This window comes from Salmo salar, chromosome 19 (assembly GCF_965601325.2).
Source record: "Salmo salar chromosome 19, fSalSal1, whole genome shotgun sequence".
Taxonomy (NCBI): Eukaryota; Metazoa; Chordata; class Actinopteri; order Salmoniformes; family Salmonidae; genus Salmo; species Salmo salar.
The window spans coordinates 57,415,145-57,433,211 of NC_138309.1; the positions used below are offsets into that span (position 1 = coordinate 57,415,145).

At 43.3% G+C, this 18,067-nt stretch overlaps 1 protein-coding gene across 6 annotated transcripts in view; it reads right to left on the bottom strand.

Moving 5' to 3' along the window:
• The window catches only part of LOC106579329 (thyroid hormone receptor alpha), a 151,290-nt gene that overhangs the window by 15,540 nt on the left and 117,683 nt on the right, over window positions 1-18,067 (bottom strand). For 3 of the 6 annotated variants that reach the window (XM_014159155.3, XM_014159153.3, XM_014159152.3), the window contains 4 exons: window positions 16,450-16,695; window positions 8,409-8,470; window positions 7,189-7,227; window positions 3,763-3,863 (listed from right to left, as the gene is read on the bottom strand). In XM_014159155.3, the coding sequence (XP_014014630.1) occupies window positions 3,763-3,863; window positions 7,189-7,227; window positions 8,409-8,470; window positions 16,450-16,505 (258 nt within the window). In that variant the 5' untranslated portion in view covers window positions 16,506-16,695. Of the gene's footprint in view, window positions 1-3,762; window positions 3,864-7,188; window positions 7,228-8,408; window positions 8,471-12,287; window positions 13,127-16,449; window positions 16,696-18,067 lie in introns of those variants that run through there. The other 3 variants (XM_014159157.3, XM_014159158.3, XM_014159159.3) reach the window with 3 other exon arrangements.

An 18,067-nucleotide genomic window follows, 5' to 3' on the forward strand; every position in this document is an offset into this window, starting at 1 on the left:
TCGGTTTTGCACGAATGCTGCCATCAATCAACGGTTTCTGGTTGGGGAAGGTTTTAATAGTTGCTGTGGGTACAACATCACCGATGCACTTACTAATAAACTCGCTAACCGAATCAGCATATTCATCAATGTTATTGTCCGACGCTATGCGTAACATATCCCAGTCCAAGTGATCGAAGAAATCTTGAAGTGTGGAATCAGATTGGTCGGACCAGCGTTGAACAGACCTGAGCACGGGCGTTTCCTGTTTTAGTTACTGTCTATTGGCTGGGAGCAACAAAATGGAGTCGTGGTCAGATTTTCCGAAAGGAGGGCGGGGCAGGGCTTTGCATGCGTCGTGGAAGTTAGAGTAACAATGATCCAGGGTTTTGCCAGCCCGGGTCGCGCATTCGATATGCTGATAAAATTTAGGGAGCCTTGTTTTCAGATTAGCCTTGTTAAAATCCACAGCTACAATCAATGCAGCCTCAGCATATGTGGTTTCCAGTTTACATAGAGTCCAATGAAGTTCTTTCAGGGCCGTCGATGTGTCTGCTTGGGGGGGATATATACGGCTGTGATTATAATCGAAGAGAATTCTCTTAGTAGATAATGCGGTCGGAATTTGATTGTGAGGAATTCTAAGTCAGGTGAACAAAATGACTTGAGTTCCTGTATGTTGTTATGATCACACCACGTCTCGTTAATCATAAGGCATACACCCCCCCGCCCTTCTTCTTACCAGAGAGATGCTTGTTTCTGTCGGCACGATGCATGAAGAAACCAGGTGGCTGTACTGACTCCGATAGCGTGTCTCGAGTGAGCCACGTTTCCGTGAAACAAAGAACGTTACAATCTCTGATGTCTCTCTAGAAGGCAACCCTTGCTCGGATTTCGTCTACCTTGTTGTCAAGAGACTGGACGTTGGCGAGTTGGAAACTCGGGAGCGGTGCGCGATGTGCCCGTCTACAGAGCCTGACCAGAAGACCGCTTGTTCTGCCCCTCCTGCGGCGCTGTTCTTTTGTGTCGCCGGCTGGGATCCGATCCATTGTCCTGGGTGGTGGACCAAACAGAGGATCCACTTCGGGAAAGTCGTATTCCTGGTCATAATGTTGGTAAGTTGACGTTGCTCTTATATCCAAAAGTTCCTCCCAGCTGTATGTAATAAAACGTAAGATTTCCTGGGGTAACAATGTAAGAAATAATACATAAAAAATAAATAAAAATACTGCATAGTTTCCTGAGAACGCGAAGCGAGGCGGCCATCTCTGTCGGCGCCGGATGTGGATATTAAGAAATGCTACAGATGGAAGGAAAGTAGTGTAAAAACCTACCCATTGTTTTTTGGGCAACAACAATCCCTCCTAGACAACTTCCTGGACAAAACATTTCACTGCAATAGTGAAGGTGTAAACTTGGCAGTAGAAAACCTAAACAGTTTATTTGACCTCTCAGCTTCCCTATCAAATCAAAACATCTCAAGCAGACAACCTAAGAAAATTAACAACAATGACAAATGGTTTGATGAAGAATGCAAAAACCTAAGAAAGAAATTGAGAAACCTATCCAACCAAAAACATAAGAGACCCAGAAAACCTGAGCCTACGTCTTCACTATGGTGAATCACTAAAACAATACAGAAATACACTATGGAAAAAGAAGAAACAGCACGTCAGAAATCAGATCAATGTAATTGAAGAATCCATAGAATCTAACCACTTCTGAGAAAATTGGAACACACCAAACATGTTATCTATCCAAAACGGAGCTGTATGGATAAACCACTTCTCCAATCTTTTTGGCTCTATAACAAAGAACAAACAGCAAAAACATGTACATGATCAAACACAAATCTTAAAATCACTATTAAAAGACTACCAGAACCCACTGGGTTCTCCAATTACATTGAATGAACTACTGGACAAAATACAAACCCTTCAACCCAAAAAGGCCTGTGGTGTTGATGGTATCCTAAATGAAATGTTAAAATATACTGACCGCAAATTCAAATAGGCTATTAGGTGTTGGGAGAAAAACATATGACATTATAAAATCCATGAATACAAACAACAAGTCTGCAGTTAAAATTGGTAAAAAAATATAAAAAATTAAAAACACACAGGACAGCAACACAATTAGACCTAACCAAATCTTGAGAAAACAAAAGAAAACTCACTTGACACATTGGAAAGAATTAGCAAAAATATAGAACAAACTAGAATGCTATTTGGCCCTAAACAGAGAGTACACAGTGGCAGAATACCTGACCACTGTGACTGACCCAAAATTAAGGAAAACTTTGAATATGTACAGACTCATTGAGCATAGCCTTGGTATTGAGAGATCCCACCGGAGGCAGATCTGGCTCTCAAGAGAAGAAAGGCTATGTGCACACTGCCTTCAAAATTAAGTGGAAACTGAGCTGCACTTCCTAACTTCTTGCCAAATGTATTACCATATTAGAGACACATATTTCCCCCAGATTACACAGACCCACAAAGAATTAGAAAACAAATCAAATTTTGATAAACTCCTATTGGGTGAAATACCAAAGTATACCATCACATATGCCATCACCGCAGCATGATTTGTGACCGGTTGCCACAAGAAAATTGCGCCCAGTGAAGAAAAAACATAATTGTAAATAAATACAACCCATATTTATGTGTATTTATTTCCCCTTCTGTACTTTAACTATTTGCACATCGTTACAACACTGTATATATGCATAATATGACATTTGAAATGTCTCTATTCCTTTGGAACTTTTGTGAGTGTTAACTGTTAATTTTTTATTTCACTTTTGTTTATTACCTATTTCACTTGCTTTGGCAATGTAAACATGTTTCCTATGCCAATAAAGCCCTTTGGATTGAATTGAAAATTCAGAGAGCGAGAGACAGACAGAGCGGGAGAAGAGAGAGAGAAAGAGAAGGAGACAGACAGAGGGTGAGAAGAGAGAGAGAGAGAAAGAGAAGGAGACAGACAGAGGGTGAGTAGGATCTGAAGGTGGAAAGCAGAGGGAGGGTGTCAGGCTGTCACTTGGACTACAGTGAGGAAAACAGATGACAGAACTGACATAGAGATGACATACTGTCAATATTGTGGAAGCTGTCACACTGTGTATGTGTGTCTGTCACACACCAACTTGCTCACTAAGGCACTTACTTAAATGTGCCTGTCAAAGGGAGTTAGAGAGTGAGTGAGGTAGCGAGTGAGTAAGGTAGCGAGTGAGTGACGTAGCGAGTGAGTGACGTAGCGAGTGAGTGACGTAGCGAGTGAGTGACGTAGCGAGTGAGTGACGTAGCATGTGAATGAGGTAGAGCGTGAGTGAGGTAGAGCGTGAGTGAGGTACAGCGTGAGTGAGGTACAGCGTGAGTGAGGTACAGCGTAAGTGAGGTACAGCGTAAGTGAGGTAGCGAGTGTGAGTGTGAGGTAGCGAGTGAATGAGGTAGAGCGTGAGCGAGGTAGAGGATGAGCGAGGTAGAGCGTGAGCGAGGTAGAGCGTGAGCGAGGTAGAGCGTGAGCGAGTGTGTGTACAGTACAAAAGTAGAGTATCTATCCTTACTTGCCTGAATTCTATACAAATGAAGGTGAATGCCCTTGTTAATTTGTGGTTAATGTTGTGATGAACTCTTCCCACACCTGAGCTTTGTATTTAGTGTCTCCTGACCTTGTCCCAACCTTCTCCACAAGTGACCCAGTGCTTAAAGTAAAAAGAAAAGGTGCAGGCTCCATCCAAAAGTAGTGGCCTATAGGGAGTGCATGCCCTGTGTGTCTCACCTTGCAGCCCTCACAGGTGATACAGCGGTAATGGTAGCCAGTGGCCTTGTCTCCACACACCACACACGGTTCATCCTTCTCCAGGTAGCTGGGGATGTACCCTGCAACACAGAGAGAGGTGGAGAAGGAGAGAGTATGACGTCAGGTCCTGAAGTTCACTATTGCCACGTAGTACTGATGCTGTAAACAGAGGTTTCAAGATGTGTAATAGATATCTCCCAATATATAAAGTACAAACCAGGTTCACGTCAATTCCATTTCAATTCCAGATAGCTCAGGAAGTACACTGAAATTACAATTCCACTTCTTTTCAATGAGGAAAATGTGGAATTGGAATTTGGTTAACTTTCTGAAATGACTGGCTTTGAAATGGAATTGACCCCAAGCCTGGTCCAAACAGATACAATGGAAGACAGTCAAAGAAAAAGTAATGATCTTATCCTAAGACCTTGGCCTACGGACCCCATCACATGAGTCAGGAAACAAACCACTAGAGGAGATGACTGTGTGACAATGTGTGTGTGCGTTAATGCGTCTGTTCGCCTGAGAGAGAGGTTATCCTATTCTGTACTGTCTGTCTGTCTTTTCCTGGCCTGTAATGGAGGAGTAGGTCCGTAAATGCATATCCTCGTTTGAGCAATTGTACTTGGGCAGAGAGACTCCAACAAGTACCCTTCACTGTGAGAGCCACTCCAAAGCAATAGTCTGCCTCGCTGCTGAGTAGAAACCCCCCCAAAAAACATTCACTACCCAGCCTCTATCTCCTTCCTCTCTCTTTCTCCTCCCTTATTCAGCCCAGCGCTCTTCTAGTCTTTACCAGCCACCTCAGGAAAAAGGACAATCTGTACTTTTCCCATACAGAACATTGAGATTTAGTGAGGGAGCACATAGACACGCCATTTAATAAAATGTATAGCTGTGAGACTGGGGAGAAGGTTACGCGTTACACAAACACATACACTGCCAATGGAAGATCCTTGGACGCAGTTTAGGGAGCCAAGAAGTGCTGTCTGTCTGTCTGTGTGGGTTCCTCTCTCTGCATTGCTGCATGGTGGAGGAGTGTGTTTGTGTGTGTGTGCGGGACGAAAGTAACACTTTTTTTTCCCTTTTTCTGAGATCGATAGAGCCGGAGAGACCATATTTTATGACAAACAACTTATATATGTCCTCTGCCATTAGCAACTGTAATTTCATTTCTAGGGTCAGTGAGTTGAAATGACATAGACCGAGAACAGAACTACCGCAACATTACTTTTGTACCTGCCGACGGGGCGGGAGTAAAACAGCCTTGGGATGGAAGTAACAGCTGTAACAGTCTTATCTCCATGTTTCTGCCTTGTAATGCTCGTTACTGTCAACAAATATACTATCAGACCTAATGTCATGTTTTTGTCGATTTGAATAACTAATGCTATAGGTTAGAACATCGCAATGTTACGCAACAACAATATTATGCCGTACAATATTAAAATCGGACTAAACTGGATGACATAATAGCCATATTAACCATACTTTTCCCATCTCACTTTAATGTAGATGTTTTTCACAATTTTCAATTTACTATTCATGTTTAGCCCTACCAATCAGGCACGCTCCAGCTGTCCTTGTCATGCGCGCTCCTCGTGTCTTAATAGAATAGACGTCTTTATTCTCTTCACAAACGGCAAACTCATCACGCTCATCACATTTCCATAGCTTGACAGAAGGTAATTGACCCCCAGAATCATAAAGATACATGTTTCTAACCACTAACCTGTCGATAAAGGCATAATTCTAATGTCATATATAATTTCCATAATTTTTATATAACATTCATACTGATATTTTACTAACATTATAAAAACAAGATGAACTAGAGGAGACAATGGCCCGTGCTTAAACGTTTATTTTATTTTAATCCAGGTCATCAGTTTACATTGTTTTACTTTTGTCTCATAAAAAAAAACATGAGCTGGCGCACACCCAGAAAAACGATTTTGTGTGGAGGTGCTGACTAAAGGCGAATAAACTATAAACTATCAAAATAAAGAGTGACACACTCCATATATAAACGGCCAGTAATTTACTGGGTAAATCACCAACGTTTCAGCATCACTGTGCCTTCTTCAGGGTAATGTCATGAATACTTGAACCAGGTTATGTAGACAAACAGTGCAATTAGTGCAACCAATGACAATAGTGAGGGGTTTTGTCTCACCCATCTCTCCTATTGTCACGCGCTGACCTTAGAGAGCCGTTTTATTTCCTCTATTTTGGTTAGGTCAGGGTGTGATGTGGGCATTCTATGTTGTGTATTTCTGTGTTTTGGCCGAGTATGGTTCCTAATCAGAGGCAGCCAGCTATCGTTGTCTCTGATTGGGAATCATACTTAGGCAGCCTTTTCCCCACCTGTGTTTGTGGGTAATGATCATTTCTGTGTGTGTTTTGTGTGCGCCACAGTGGCGTCGCGCTCATTTCTGTTTACCTGTTTATTGTTTTGTTCAGTTTCACTTCAATAAAGGATGTGGAATTACCAGCACGCTGCGCCTTGGTTGATTTACGACAGGGAGTTTGAGGACAGTGAACGTGACACCTATATCTTCTCCCAGGCTAACACCGAAGACCAACTATTTTATTTATGTAACCTTTGTTTAACTAGGCAAGTCAGTTAAGAACAAATTCTTATTTACAATGACACCCTAGGAATAGTGGGTTAACTGCCTTATTCATGGGCAGAACAACAGATTTTTACCTTGTCAGCTCGGGGATTCAATCTAGCAACCTTTCGGTTACTGGCTCAAAGCTCTAACCACTAGGCTACCTGCCACCCCAACTAGCATGATACTTGAAACCTATGCCGTCATTTAGTCACTACATGGGTTAAGAAAAAATATGTTTGGAGCCTAAAAACAACTAAACACAACTGTACAACCAAAAAAACACTTCCGGGTCCGTTATTTTTACTTACAACGCTCAAAACCATTTTGTTGATAACTCTGCGAAACATGATTGGATTGTGCTGTCTTTTTGCAGGGGGGGTCGTCCTCCACATTAGGACTGTGCTGACTTCACTAAGTCATTCTAGCGTCTGTGTTATCTGAGAAAATGGGCGTGTTACTTTCGCCCCGTGTTACACTAGTCCCGGTTCTCCCTAGAGAAAGTAAAAAGGTGTTTATATGCGTGTGTCCGGCCCACACTGAGTACAGTCTTACAAGTGTCAGTCTGGCTCTCCCAGAGGCAGAGGAGTGGACACTGGACAGGGACAAGGCAGTACAGGACAGGGATGCCCAGTCTCACAAGCCAGTCTGTGGGGGTTTTGTTAGGAACCAGAGCCAAAATCAATAGTGCTGCTGAAGCCCACACCCGCTGCTATTTCTCCAATAGCTCAATTGAAGTACAGTACCATCTGTTGAAATGCTCCGACCCAAAAGTATGTAGGTAACTGACCTGTATTCTCTGACCCAGTCTGTCCGTATCCCTTCATTTCTGTTTAGAAAAGAAAAGTGACATTTAAATCTATTTTCAATGAATGCAAAATAGAAGAGTCAATGCTCTCTTCACAGAAAAATACTCCACTTTATTTAGATACATTTAGATGAAATAAAGTCTTTCAAAATCAAATTCAGGCAAAATGACATACTGTATTTACTGACATACTGTTTTGGGGACAAACCACTTCTCTAAATCCTTTTTTTTTGTACATTTTTTTTTTTACACGTTTCCTTAGTGGGTTCTTCAGATGATAAAATCCTTTTGAAAAAGGTTGAGGGTGCCATGCCATGTGCCAATAGCACTTAGGTAATAAGAACCTGCACTATGCCCCACCACCCCTCAAAGCCCGGCTCAGACATAGCTTCCCAGCGGAGATGGACCATGGTGGGTCACATGATTCAGGTCTAGCTGGCTGAGAGCATGTTGGGTTGTTGGGGGCTACGGGCTTCCTCATTGGTCTGTCCGTCCATAGGCCCGGGATGATACCAATATCGCGATACTCGTTACTATCGTGGCAAGGAAACAAAACAAGAAGCGGATTTCACTCCTTTAGGAAAACAGCCCTAATGTTGGAAACATTTATTTTCCAAGCTATAGCACACAATATTTTACATAGAGCAGGTTTTTAAAGGACCAAAAAGATTGGTACTGTATGCTTTGTGTTAGCTTTTTCTTTTCATGGAAAAAATATTGCAATACTAGTATCGTCACAGCCCTATCTGCCCAGTTGGCGTTCAGGAGGTGACAAGCTCAGATGTTTTCTGGCATCTCGGCAGATGACACAGATTCCTCTAAACTGTTTTTCTTGCTCTCTCTCTCAACTCCCGGCACTTTAAGATGTCAATCAGAGACTGCAGTCTACTGCAGGAAGAAAGATAGCAGAGCGGCTGGCTCTCGTTTACCGCTGAAAGATGTGGCTCAGGCTCCCTTGTTTCTCCTCATAGGTGATAAATACACACTCAAAATGTGCCAGTGAATTATGACCTGTGACATCTGTGTTTCCCACACAAGCACACAACGTACAAACCAGGTGACAGGTTGGGAACACAATTCGGGTTTGAGTTTTTGCAGAGTTGAAGACTCTAAGGCTGGAAAAATCGAACTTACAGTAAGTACATTGTTTACATAGTGTTTTTGTTTGCAAATGGCTGTAAGTGTACCGTAACTGTACCTACCAGACATGCTCTTCACCGAACATGAGCTGCTCTTTCTTTTCCTTTTCGGGCCATCGATCCACCTGCAGAATGAGAAAAGAAGAGAGAGAGAGAGAGAGGGGAGAGAGAGAGGCTTAGAGTGTATGTGTAAAGGAGGACCCAGGAATTTAAAACACAGGCAGAGTGGAGGACATGTCTGCATATTTTATCCTTGAAACGGAAAAGGCGCAACGCTCGCTCACCATAAAAATGTATTGTTTTGTTTAAGCAAGGTTAAAAGATTAACGTTTCAGCCCTTCAATGGGGATTTCATTTTTTGGGTTGCACCTCGACTCACGTTGATTGAGCGTCCCCCACTTCTTTGCATGTTTCAACCTGCCAGTTCTCCTACAGGAATCTTTCAGGACTATAGCAGTGTTCTAGTTAAGGGCCTGGGGTGGGGAAAATGTCTGCCCTTCCACTTCAATTTACATGGGAGGGGAAAGCAAGAACGACAACCACACACACATACACCAATGCGCAAACGCACACACTGTCGGCAACACACAAATACACACCTACAATTTTCAATATCATTACATTTGAAAAATGTTATGTCAACATTTCCCAGACGGCCATTAATGAATCAATAATACAATCATACAATCAATTCGACTTTGTTTTACCTACCATGACAACATAATGGTAATCATTTATTTGAATGGTAAATCTCTATTGATAAACTGGGTAAATTGTGTGTGTGTGGAAACAATCTTACATTATCCTACTGATCAACAACATTTGCATAGAAGTAGAAAATCTCTTATTTTCTAAGGTTTTTGGTTACAATCAGCTTACATTTTCGGTGTCAATCAGCATATTTTTGCGTTATGGTTTGCAAATAAAGTTCTAGGGTTGTGAATTCATGTTAGCTTCAGCTGTAAGATCTAGCTAGCTGAAGCTAGCTGGGAAAGTTAGCTTTCTGTGAATGTTGTTTATTATAGAGCTAGCAGGTTACCGGTATCTTCTACTTTTGTAAAGTGTTGTAGCCTGTATGGACATTGTTTTGCCTAACAGCAAATAAATTAACTGTTTTAAAATGCAGTGTCGCATTATTCAAGTGTCTTAATTATGTACAGTATTAGTGGGGCACTAGCCAGCGATGCAGCCATTGGCTCAGAGCAATACGTGAGTAAAACTGGTTTAGAAAACTATACTATACACTATAAAGGGGACCTTGACTGTGCCGATAGTCAATAGAGTAGGAATTGTTTATTTAAGGAAAGGGCTATATCGGCCAAAAATATAGTCCGAACCGATCGGTCGTTCACACACACACACACACACACACACACACACACACACACACCACACACACACACACACACACACACACACACACACACACACACACACACACACACACACACACACACACACACACACACACACACACACACACACACACACACACACACACACACACACACACACACACACACACAGCTCTGTAACAGGAGAACTTAGCACACTTAGCCTGGGAGAGAGTGCACTAATAAGTAATGCTGTAAGATCTATCAGATGTCAACACTAATGTTTCCCTGGGGTCCCTCTGCAGCCCTCCAGACACTCCTGAGCACTTCAGCTTCTTGCACCATGAGAAGCTCTTTAATGCCAGCTCGAGGTCTGCTAGGGGAGTGGGACTCCATAAAAATGTATAAAACCTGATATAGCTTACTAAAGTCAATTTGGACACTCGTTTGTCTGGACTATCTCTCCCTCTCTGCAAATAGCGATCCGTCATTGCTAAGGGAATCCTAAGGACATAAGTGGTTGTTTCACTGGCTTCCTAATTGGGATGAGTTGTTTTCAATTATAGTAACTTCGGTGCCACAGTGAGCATGATCAAGCCTTAAAGGGGCAATCTCCAGTTCAAATACTAACAAAGTGGACACCCCGCCACTGTTTTGGTGAATAGCTGAGGGATGGGGCTGGAGAAATGTAACCACTCTCAAATTCTTAGACAGAGCCATGGATGCAAGGACTGACTATCCATGATATCAAAATGACAGTTTAACCATGTTGAGGCTATACCGTGTTGGTTTATATTTACCTTTTTTACAAACATTGGACTAAAACAAGCTTATATTTGGGGTTCTGACGAGGTATATTATTCAAGAATAAATGGGTACATATCATTCATTTATACGTCCAAAAATGGATAGCAACTGCAGAAAGCCCCTTTAAAGTACTGAATTAAAAGTCTTAAAGTCAACTCTTAAATGTTTTATAGAGAAATGGAATAAAGGGATACTACTGCCGCCTGCCAAGCCTCCATATCTAAATCACCCTCACAGGCAATCAATTCAGAAATAACTTGAATGAAAACACAACCTCCACCATCACAGCCAAGACGACAGAGATGAATAAGCTTAACACCGTAGCGGAACCCTCAGAAGTAGCTAGCCTTAACCTAGTGTCCAGCCCCCTCTCAACTCTCTGTTGTGCCGGCTATAAAAAGATGCCTTCAGAGCTTCACACACAGCTCAAGTCTTCTGCTGAGGCGAGAGAGAGAGAGAGTGAAATAGAAGGAAAAACCTACTCTGTGCACTGCTTTCCACCTCAACAACAAAAACATCAATTATTTCACACTCAAATGGAGGGAGGCTAAGTGAGGGGGGGCCAAGTGCCTTGTAGGAACTCAATTCAAGGAGCCATTTGCAGTTGGCTTGGTTGCAGTGTAGGCTAATACTCACTAGCACCGTGATGGAAAAAAAATATTGCGATACTTGGTACATGGCAAAAATGAAATCACAAAGCAGACAAACTCTTTGGTCCTTTAAAAACCTGCTGTAATTAAAATACTGAGCGCTATAGCTTGGAAAATGGCTACATGTGACTGGATGACAACATAGTTTGTTTTCAACAATAGTTTGTTTTCAACATTAGTGCGGTTTTCCTAAAGAAGTTAAATCCACTTTGTGTTTTGTTTCCTTGGCACAATACTAACGAGTATCACGATACTGGTATCGTCCCGGGCCTACGGACGGACAGACCAACGAGGAAGCCTGTAGCCCCCAAAAACCCAGCATGCTCTCAGCTAGCTAGACCTGAATCATGTGACCCACCATGGTCCATCTCCGCTGGGAAACTAAGTATCGCGATACTGGTATTGTTCCGGGCCTAATATCCACCCTCTGTGGGTCGGAAACAGGGGAAATTAAGCCTGTGACGTGACTTCCACTGTCAGAGGTTAATAAGGTGACACTCCATCCTAACTCCTCCTCCACATTTACTGGATTGGTTCAAAAGTGCAGACGAGAACCTCCCCTGAGTTTTTTTTCCTTCTCGTCAGGACCTGCTACATTAGGTTAGCTAATACCCAACGCCAGAAGCTGAGGAAACATTTTGTGTGTGAATTTGTATATACGTATGGTACGTCGTGGAGCTAAAGGGAAGCTTTTTGAAGAGCCCCTATCTTATGAAAACAACGCTTCATTTGGGTACAATTATGTAAGGAGTTGGCAGCCGAGCAGGTTTTAAACTGTGCCACACTGCTTGGGAATTACTGCACATAGTGCTTTTGCAGAAACATACTGCACAATAGGACTAATTCATATTTTATTTTTATTTTAACTGCAATGTGATCTTGCAAGTTCCAGCACTTAGTTGTGTGAATCAGATAGCAAAATCAAAGTTTGATTCCCCAAGGTTTGATTCCCCAAGATTTGATTCCCTAAGGTTTGATTCCCCAACACCAAGATAAAAATGTAAATGCAATAAAAATACAATTTTCTGCTCAAAAAGCAAAGCAAGCAACATTACTGTAGCAATGTACCATCCCTCAAAAACAACACAGGCACAGTGCAATTAACCTGCAAAACAAAAAGTGAGTCCAAAAAATGAAAAAAAAATTCTGACCTTATAACGCAGTTTGAGTGTAGAATATGCATGGCGAGAAGAGTTGCTGGCCTCTCAAACAGAGCTGGCAAATTGGAGAGACATCTACTGTACACTGAACCTGCTGCCGGCCATGTTTTAGCTCTGAAAAGACTGGCTCGCTAGCACACACACACACTCTCCCTCTCTCTTTTCACTCATTCTCTCTCTCTCTCTCTGGCTGATCCGTTTCTCTGAATCCCTCCTACATTTCTCTAAATAATCCCACCTCTCTCCCTCTAGCCTTGCCCCTGCTCTCTGATTGGACGTGGGACAGCCTCTCCACCTGAGGGTTTGACAACGGGTTTTGGGATGATTGATGGTGGGTTGATATGGCAACTAACAGGTAGGCTCTGACCACAAGGCGGGTTCCATGGGTCTATTTCTGTACTTCAGCAACAGAGCCGAAAGCGCAATGACTTGAAATGAGGGTGACTTACTTAAAGAGATTTAGAAACGTAGCTAATTGTCGACAACCCAACATTTACGAGGCAAAACAGAAATCGTCAATGCTCGAATGCAGAAATATCAAAGAAATGACATTGATGGACCCCTTTAAACTGACTCAGATATGTTTTTATGAAGTAGCCCTATCACGTGACTCAAGTCTTCAGGGACTGAAATACTAAAAGTAAACAAGTCGTGTACCTTTAATAGAAGCCTGACTTCAATCTATACCCCACCAGCCTATGCAGGACGTCGGGCCCTACATTTAGGTCCAGTACTACACAGTAGCTTATTGTTCCCAGTGCAATGCGCATACTAAAACCAGATTTGCATCAAATTTCAGGCATGTAAAGTATTTTTTTGCTAGACAGGTTATTTACAAATAATGCCAGTGAAATCAGAGATAGAAATTAGAGCCATGCCACACACACACACACACACACACACACACACACACACACACACACACACACACACACACCTCTCTCTCAGGTCAGTAATTACAAGCAATTATACTTCTGGCTGTGATAGAGGTCCCTGCCAAAAGGAAATCAAAACATTGTTTGTCTCACATGTCCAACGAATGCGTAACAAGATGACAATAGCGTACTACAGGCATTGTTGCTTTTCATACTGTTTCATAATGAAGCTGGGCGTATCACATCCACTGCTATTCATCTTCCATATGACACAACGAAGTCGTAAAAAGCAATATTGATGTCATGAGAGGACGGGAAAGAAAAATTGGGCCAAAACAGTCTATCCCACGTTGGTTCAACCAGCGTGTGCCCAGTGAGCAGTGACCGCAATTGCATGACAGAAACGGCATTGTTTGGTATGGAAATGTAATTAGAGTCACAGAGGCTGGAGAAGTTCAGGAAGCTAAAATGCAACGTGTACAATGTCGGAAAAAGGAAAATAAATAGCCGGTTTGAACGGATCTCTCATTTGATAGTGAAGTCGGTCGGTTTCACACTGCAAACCTAATCTGAATAGAGCGGATGAGCGTGTACGTGCGCACGCCCGTTTGATTACAGATATGGGCACAACAGCTGTAAGAGAATAATCCAGCCCGTCTCTGTTCTCTACACCACTTCCATTTCCGCCATCTTATCAGCAATTAGAACAGATTTGGTAATCCAATTTCAGTGACTTCGTTGCAACAACATTGACAACAGTGTTGCCAAATAGCGCTCGGCAAACCCTTGCCTACATGAGTAAAATAAGATCGGGCAGTGCCTTTTTGGCAAGGTTGAGAACACTAAGGAAACAAAGAAGCTGGTGCTAAGCCATTTGCTACCATCAGCAACCACAGAACCACAAGACATGATATTACTGTGCGCCTCTGTTATTATTCGTGCCTCTAGCAAGTGCTAGAGTAGAAGCGGGAGACTTTCTTGCATCAGCCCTGTATTACTTTGGTCTACTCTCATCAGTGTCTCCTGACCCCTCCTGTCTCAGCCTCCAGTATTTATGCTGCAGTAGTTTATGTGTCGGGGGCTAGGGTCAGTCTGTTATATCTGGAGTATTTCTCCTGTCTTATCCGGTGTCCTGTGTGAATTTAAGTATGCTCTCTCTAATTCTCTCTTTCTCTCTCGGAGGACCTGAGCCCTAGGACCATGCCTCAGGACTACCTGGCATGATGACTCCTTGTTGTCCCCAGTCCACCTGGCCATGCTGCTGCTCCAGTTTCAACTGTTCTGCCTGCAGCTATGGAACCCTGACCTGTTCACTGTGATTACTATTATTTGACCACGCTGGTCATTTATGAACATTTGAACATCTTGGCCATGTTCTGTTATAATCTCCACCCGGCACAGCCAGAAGAGGACTGGCCACCCCTCATAGCCTGGTTCCTCTCTAGGTTTCTTCCTAAGTTTTGGCCTTTCTAGGGAGTTTTTCCTAGCCACCGTGCTTCTACACCTGCATTGCTCGCTGTTTGGGGTTTTAGGCTGGGTTTCTGTACAGCAGTTTGATATATCAGCTGATGTAAGAAGGGCTATATAAATAAAATTTGAATTGAATCCGAACAGTGACGTTAAAAGGGACAGTTCAGCAAAGTTGCGTACTTAGATATTTGTTGCCTTATCTGAACAGCAGGAGTGACTGCAATCCACAGTGGCTAGGCTAAGTCATTCCTTGTTCACAGACTGCTTTCAAGGTAAGGAAACAAAATATATACATCTGTCATTTGGTTCAACTATCCCCAGTATGACTTCAAAGGTTTCCGAGGACAACACAGTGAAGGAGAGCATTAATCACATCCTCTACAGTATCAAACAGTTCAATCAACTCCAATGTGATTAGCAAACAGTCCAATCAGGATCAAGCTCTTTAATTCCTCCTCGTCTTTAATTAACACAGCGACAGCAGGCTTAATTTAGCCCTGAACCGCCACTACACACACACACACAAGCCCAGCTGCTAATCTACTGACAGGTGTCCATCGCAGCAGACATTTTTTATCCGGCTCCTGTGGCTTTCCTTTCATTTGCGCCCTGGTAATATGCCAAAGGGCTCAGCGCCGGGGAATTTCACACAGCATTCCAGGGAGCCGGAGACCCCCTCCGTGGCCCACGTGTCACAACCATGACACACACACACACAACGTAGCATACACACACATGGGCAAGCACAAGCAAATAACCATCCACACAAGCTCACGGACGGACGCACGCAAACACAGACTTTGATGCACGGACTGTATCCAACCGCTCTCAAACACACATCAATATGCATAAATGTAGACACACATACCACTGTAACAGAACACAAACACCACCACTATCAACCATATAAAACTATAGACTATGCTACCAGAATGTGGTATCATTCTACCCTAGCCAGGCTGCTCTCTCCCATCCTCTCCTTCTCCTCTTTCTCTTCTCTCACCTCTCTCTTCTCTCACCTCTCTCTTCTCTCACCTCTCTCTTCTCTCACCTCTCTCTTCTCTCACCCCTCTCTTCTCTCACCTCTCTCTTCTCTCTCTCTCTCCGAGGCATCAGACTGACTGATAGTTGTGCTCTTTGAGCAGGAGGAGGTTGCTCTTTGATAAAAGTCCTCGTTCCACTCTGACACAGCGTGACTGGTTGAGACTGAGGAGCTTCCATTTCACTGATGTTGTGTTCTAATGAATGATGACAAGGGAACTACCTGTGTTTGTGTCTGGTGGACTGGCTCCAAGCAGTGCAGTTAGTAAGTTACACACTCACACGTGTTCAGGGTCGGGAAACCTGGAGGACTAGTTTTTAGGTTTCTTAGAAAACGTGATCACTTTTTTTGAGCTGTTTCAACTTGCAGGCTGAAGAGAAAGAGGAAAGAGTGAGAAAGAGGAAAGAGCGAGAAAGAGGAAAGAGCGAGAAAGAGAGGAGAGAGAGGAAAGAGGGAGAGAGGGAAGAGAGAGAAAGAGAGGGAAGAGAGGGAAAGAGAGGGAGAGAGGAAAGAGCGAGAAAGAGGGAGAGAGGGAAGAGAGAGAAAGAGAGGGAAGAGAGATGGATGAGAGAAAAGAAAGAGAAGCACAGCGAGAGAGGGAGCAGAGAGCAGACTATCAAAACAAAAGGGTAAAACCCAGTAATTCTACACATTCCTCAGAAGACCCCTAACCCGTAAGGCGACGTGATGCCTATTCACTGTGTGACATTAGCGGCAGGGTTATAGCCTGTAGGGTTGAGACCAGGAAGTGGGGGGCAGAACTCACCGTTTCTCTTCTCCCTCTGATAGGTTAGGGTCCTGCTCCTTGGGCATGTGTTCCATTCACCTTAATTCCATCCAACAGCCAATCATGCGAGACTGAGGCGGGCCCCACCCTCGGACGCTCGCTGGTCATTCGCAGGTAGGGGGGTCAGTCAGTGCGACATCACAGGGTCCCGGTCTGGGCGGGCTCTGGCCTCTGGAGCGACCCCCCTGTGCTGGCCCTGGGACTGACGAATGGACTGGACAAGATCTGTCAATGAGAGGATAGGATATATTCAGTTAGCAAGAACTCCATGTAAACAATCAGTTAGCATGACTTCCATCCGTTTGGTTAGTATGACCTCCATGTATACATTCAGTTGGCTTGGCTAAATGTATACATTCTGTTAGCTTGGCTTAATGTATACATTCCGTTAGCTTAGCTTAACGCACACATTCAGTTAGCATTAGATGGATAGGTTATTGTCATGGGAGAGAAGCGAGAATAGAACAGAGGAAATATCATTGACTGACAATCAACAACAGTTGATAAGAATTTGTTTAAGTGCCAACCATGTTACTCAACAAGGATTGTCGTTCCTTTTTCTCCGTCTCCCTCCTGTACCTAAATAGAACAGAGTAGAACTACCATGATTTTAGATGACATGTCCTCATGTTTCCATAGGGTTCAGACCATAACAGACTTGCCAGAGAGTGGTCTTCCTTAAGTTGCAATGTCCACATTGTTTATGCAACCTTTCCAAACGCTTCATGTGAGAAGGTCTCACATGTTGGCCTAACATGCATGACCCCTGGCCACACGACGACAGGGCTTTCCAAGAGTTTATGAGCCCCCCCCCCCCCCCCACACACACACACACACACGCACAAAGCTTCGTATTCAACCTTTTTGACCGCTCCTTCCTCAGCTCTATTCTTCCTCCCCTAATTCCTCGTTCAATGCCTTTCTAATCCCAAACAGAGGGACGAACGATTGCGAGCACGAGATTGTTGTCAGTAATCACTAATATAACAGTGACACCGCGTAATTGCCACATAATAGTGTGAGTTGAAATGCTGCGATTTCAACGGAGCAATGGACTACATTGCTTCACCAAGCTTACTGTGTTCTATTTCACAGCACGTTGACTGCTTTAAAGCCGGATTGTCGTGTCGTTTTTTGATAAGAAAGTGAAACCTATTAAGTCTTTAATGTATTCCGTTTTCCTCCAAGAGTGGCTGAATATTTTCCATGTATATTTCACATGGAAAATCATTTGCTTGTGTATGAATCTTCTTCATTGTAAAATTACAGACAAAAATGATAATTGATTTATTTGACGGTCATGTTAGCATGACGTTCCGACGGTTCCCTCTTCGAGGTCAAAAGCCCAAACCCGTGAATCAAGGTGTGTGTGTACGTAACCCCAGCCTCCGTGTCACACTTAACCATTTACAAGATGTCGACTGATGCACAGATGTGAGTTTTACTAGCCAACTTCACCATTTGCTATGTTTACAAATGTTGAACCGCGGCATTAACAGCCTCTCTCAATCTATTTACAGCTTGAACACGCTCCATGATAAGAGGAACTTGAGATGAATGCATACCAGCCGCACATCATCATGGGAGGGGTGTAGGT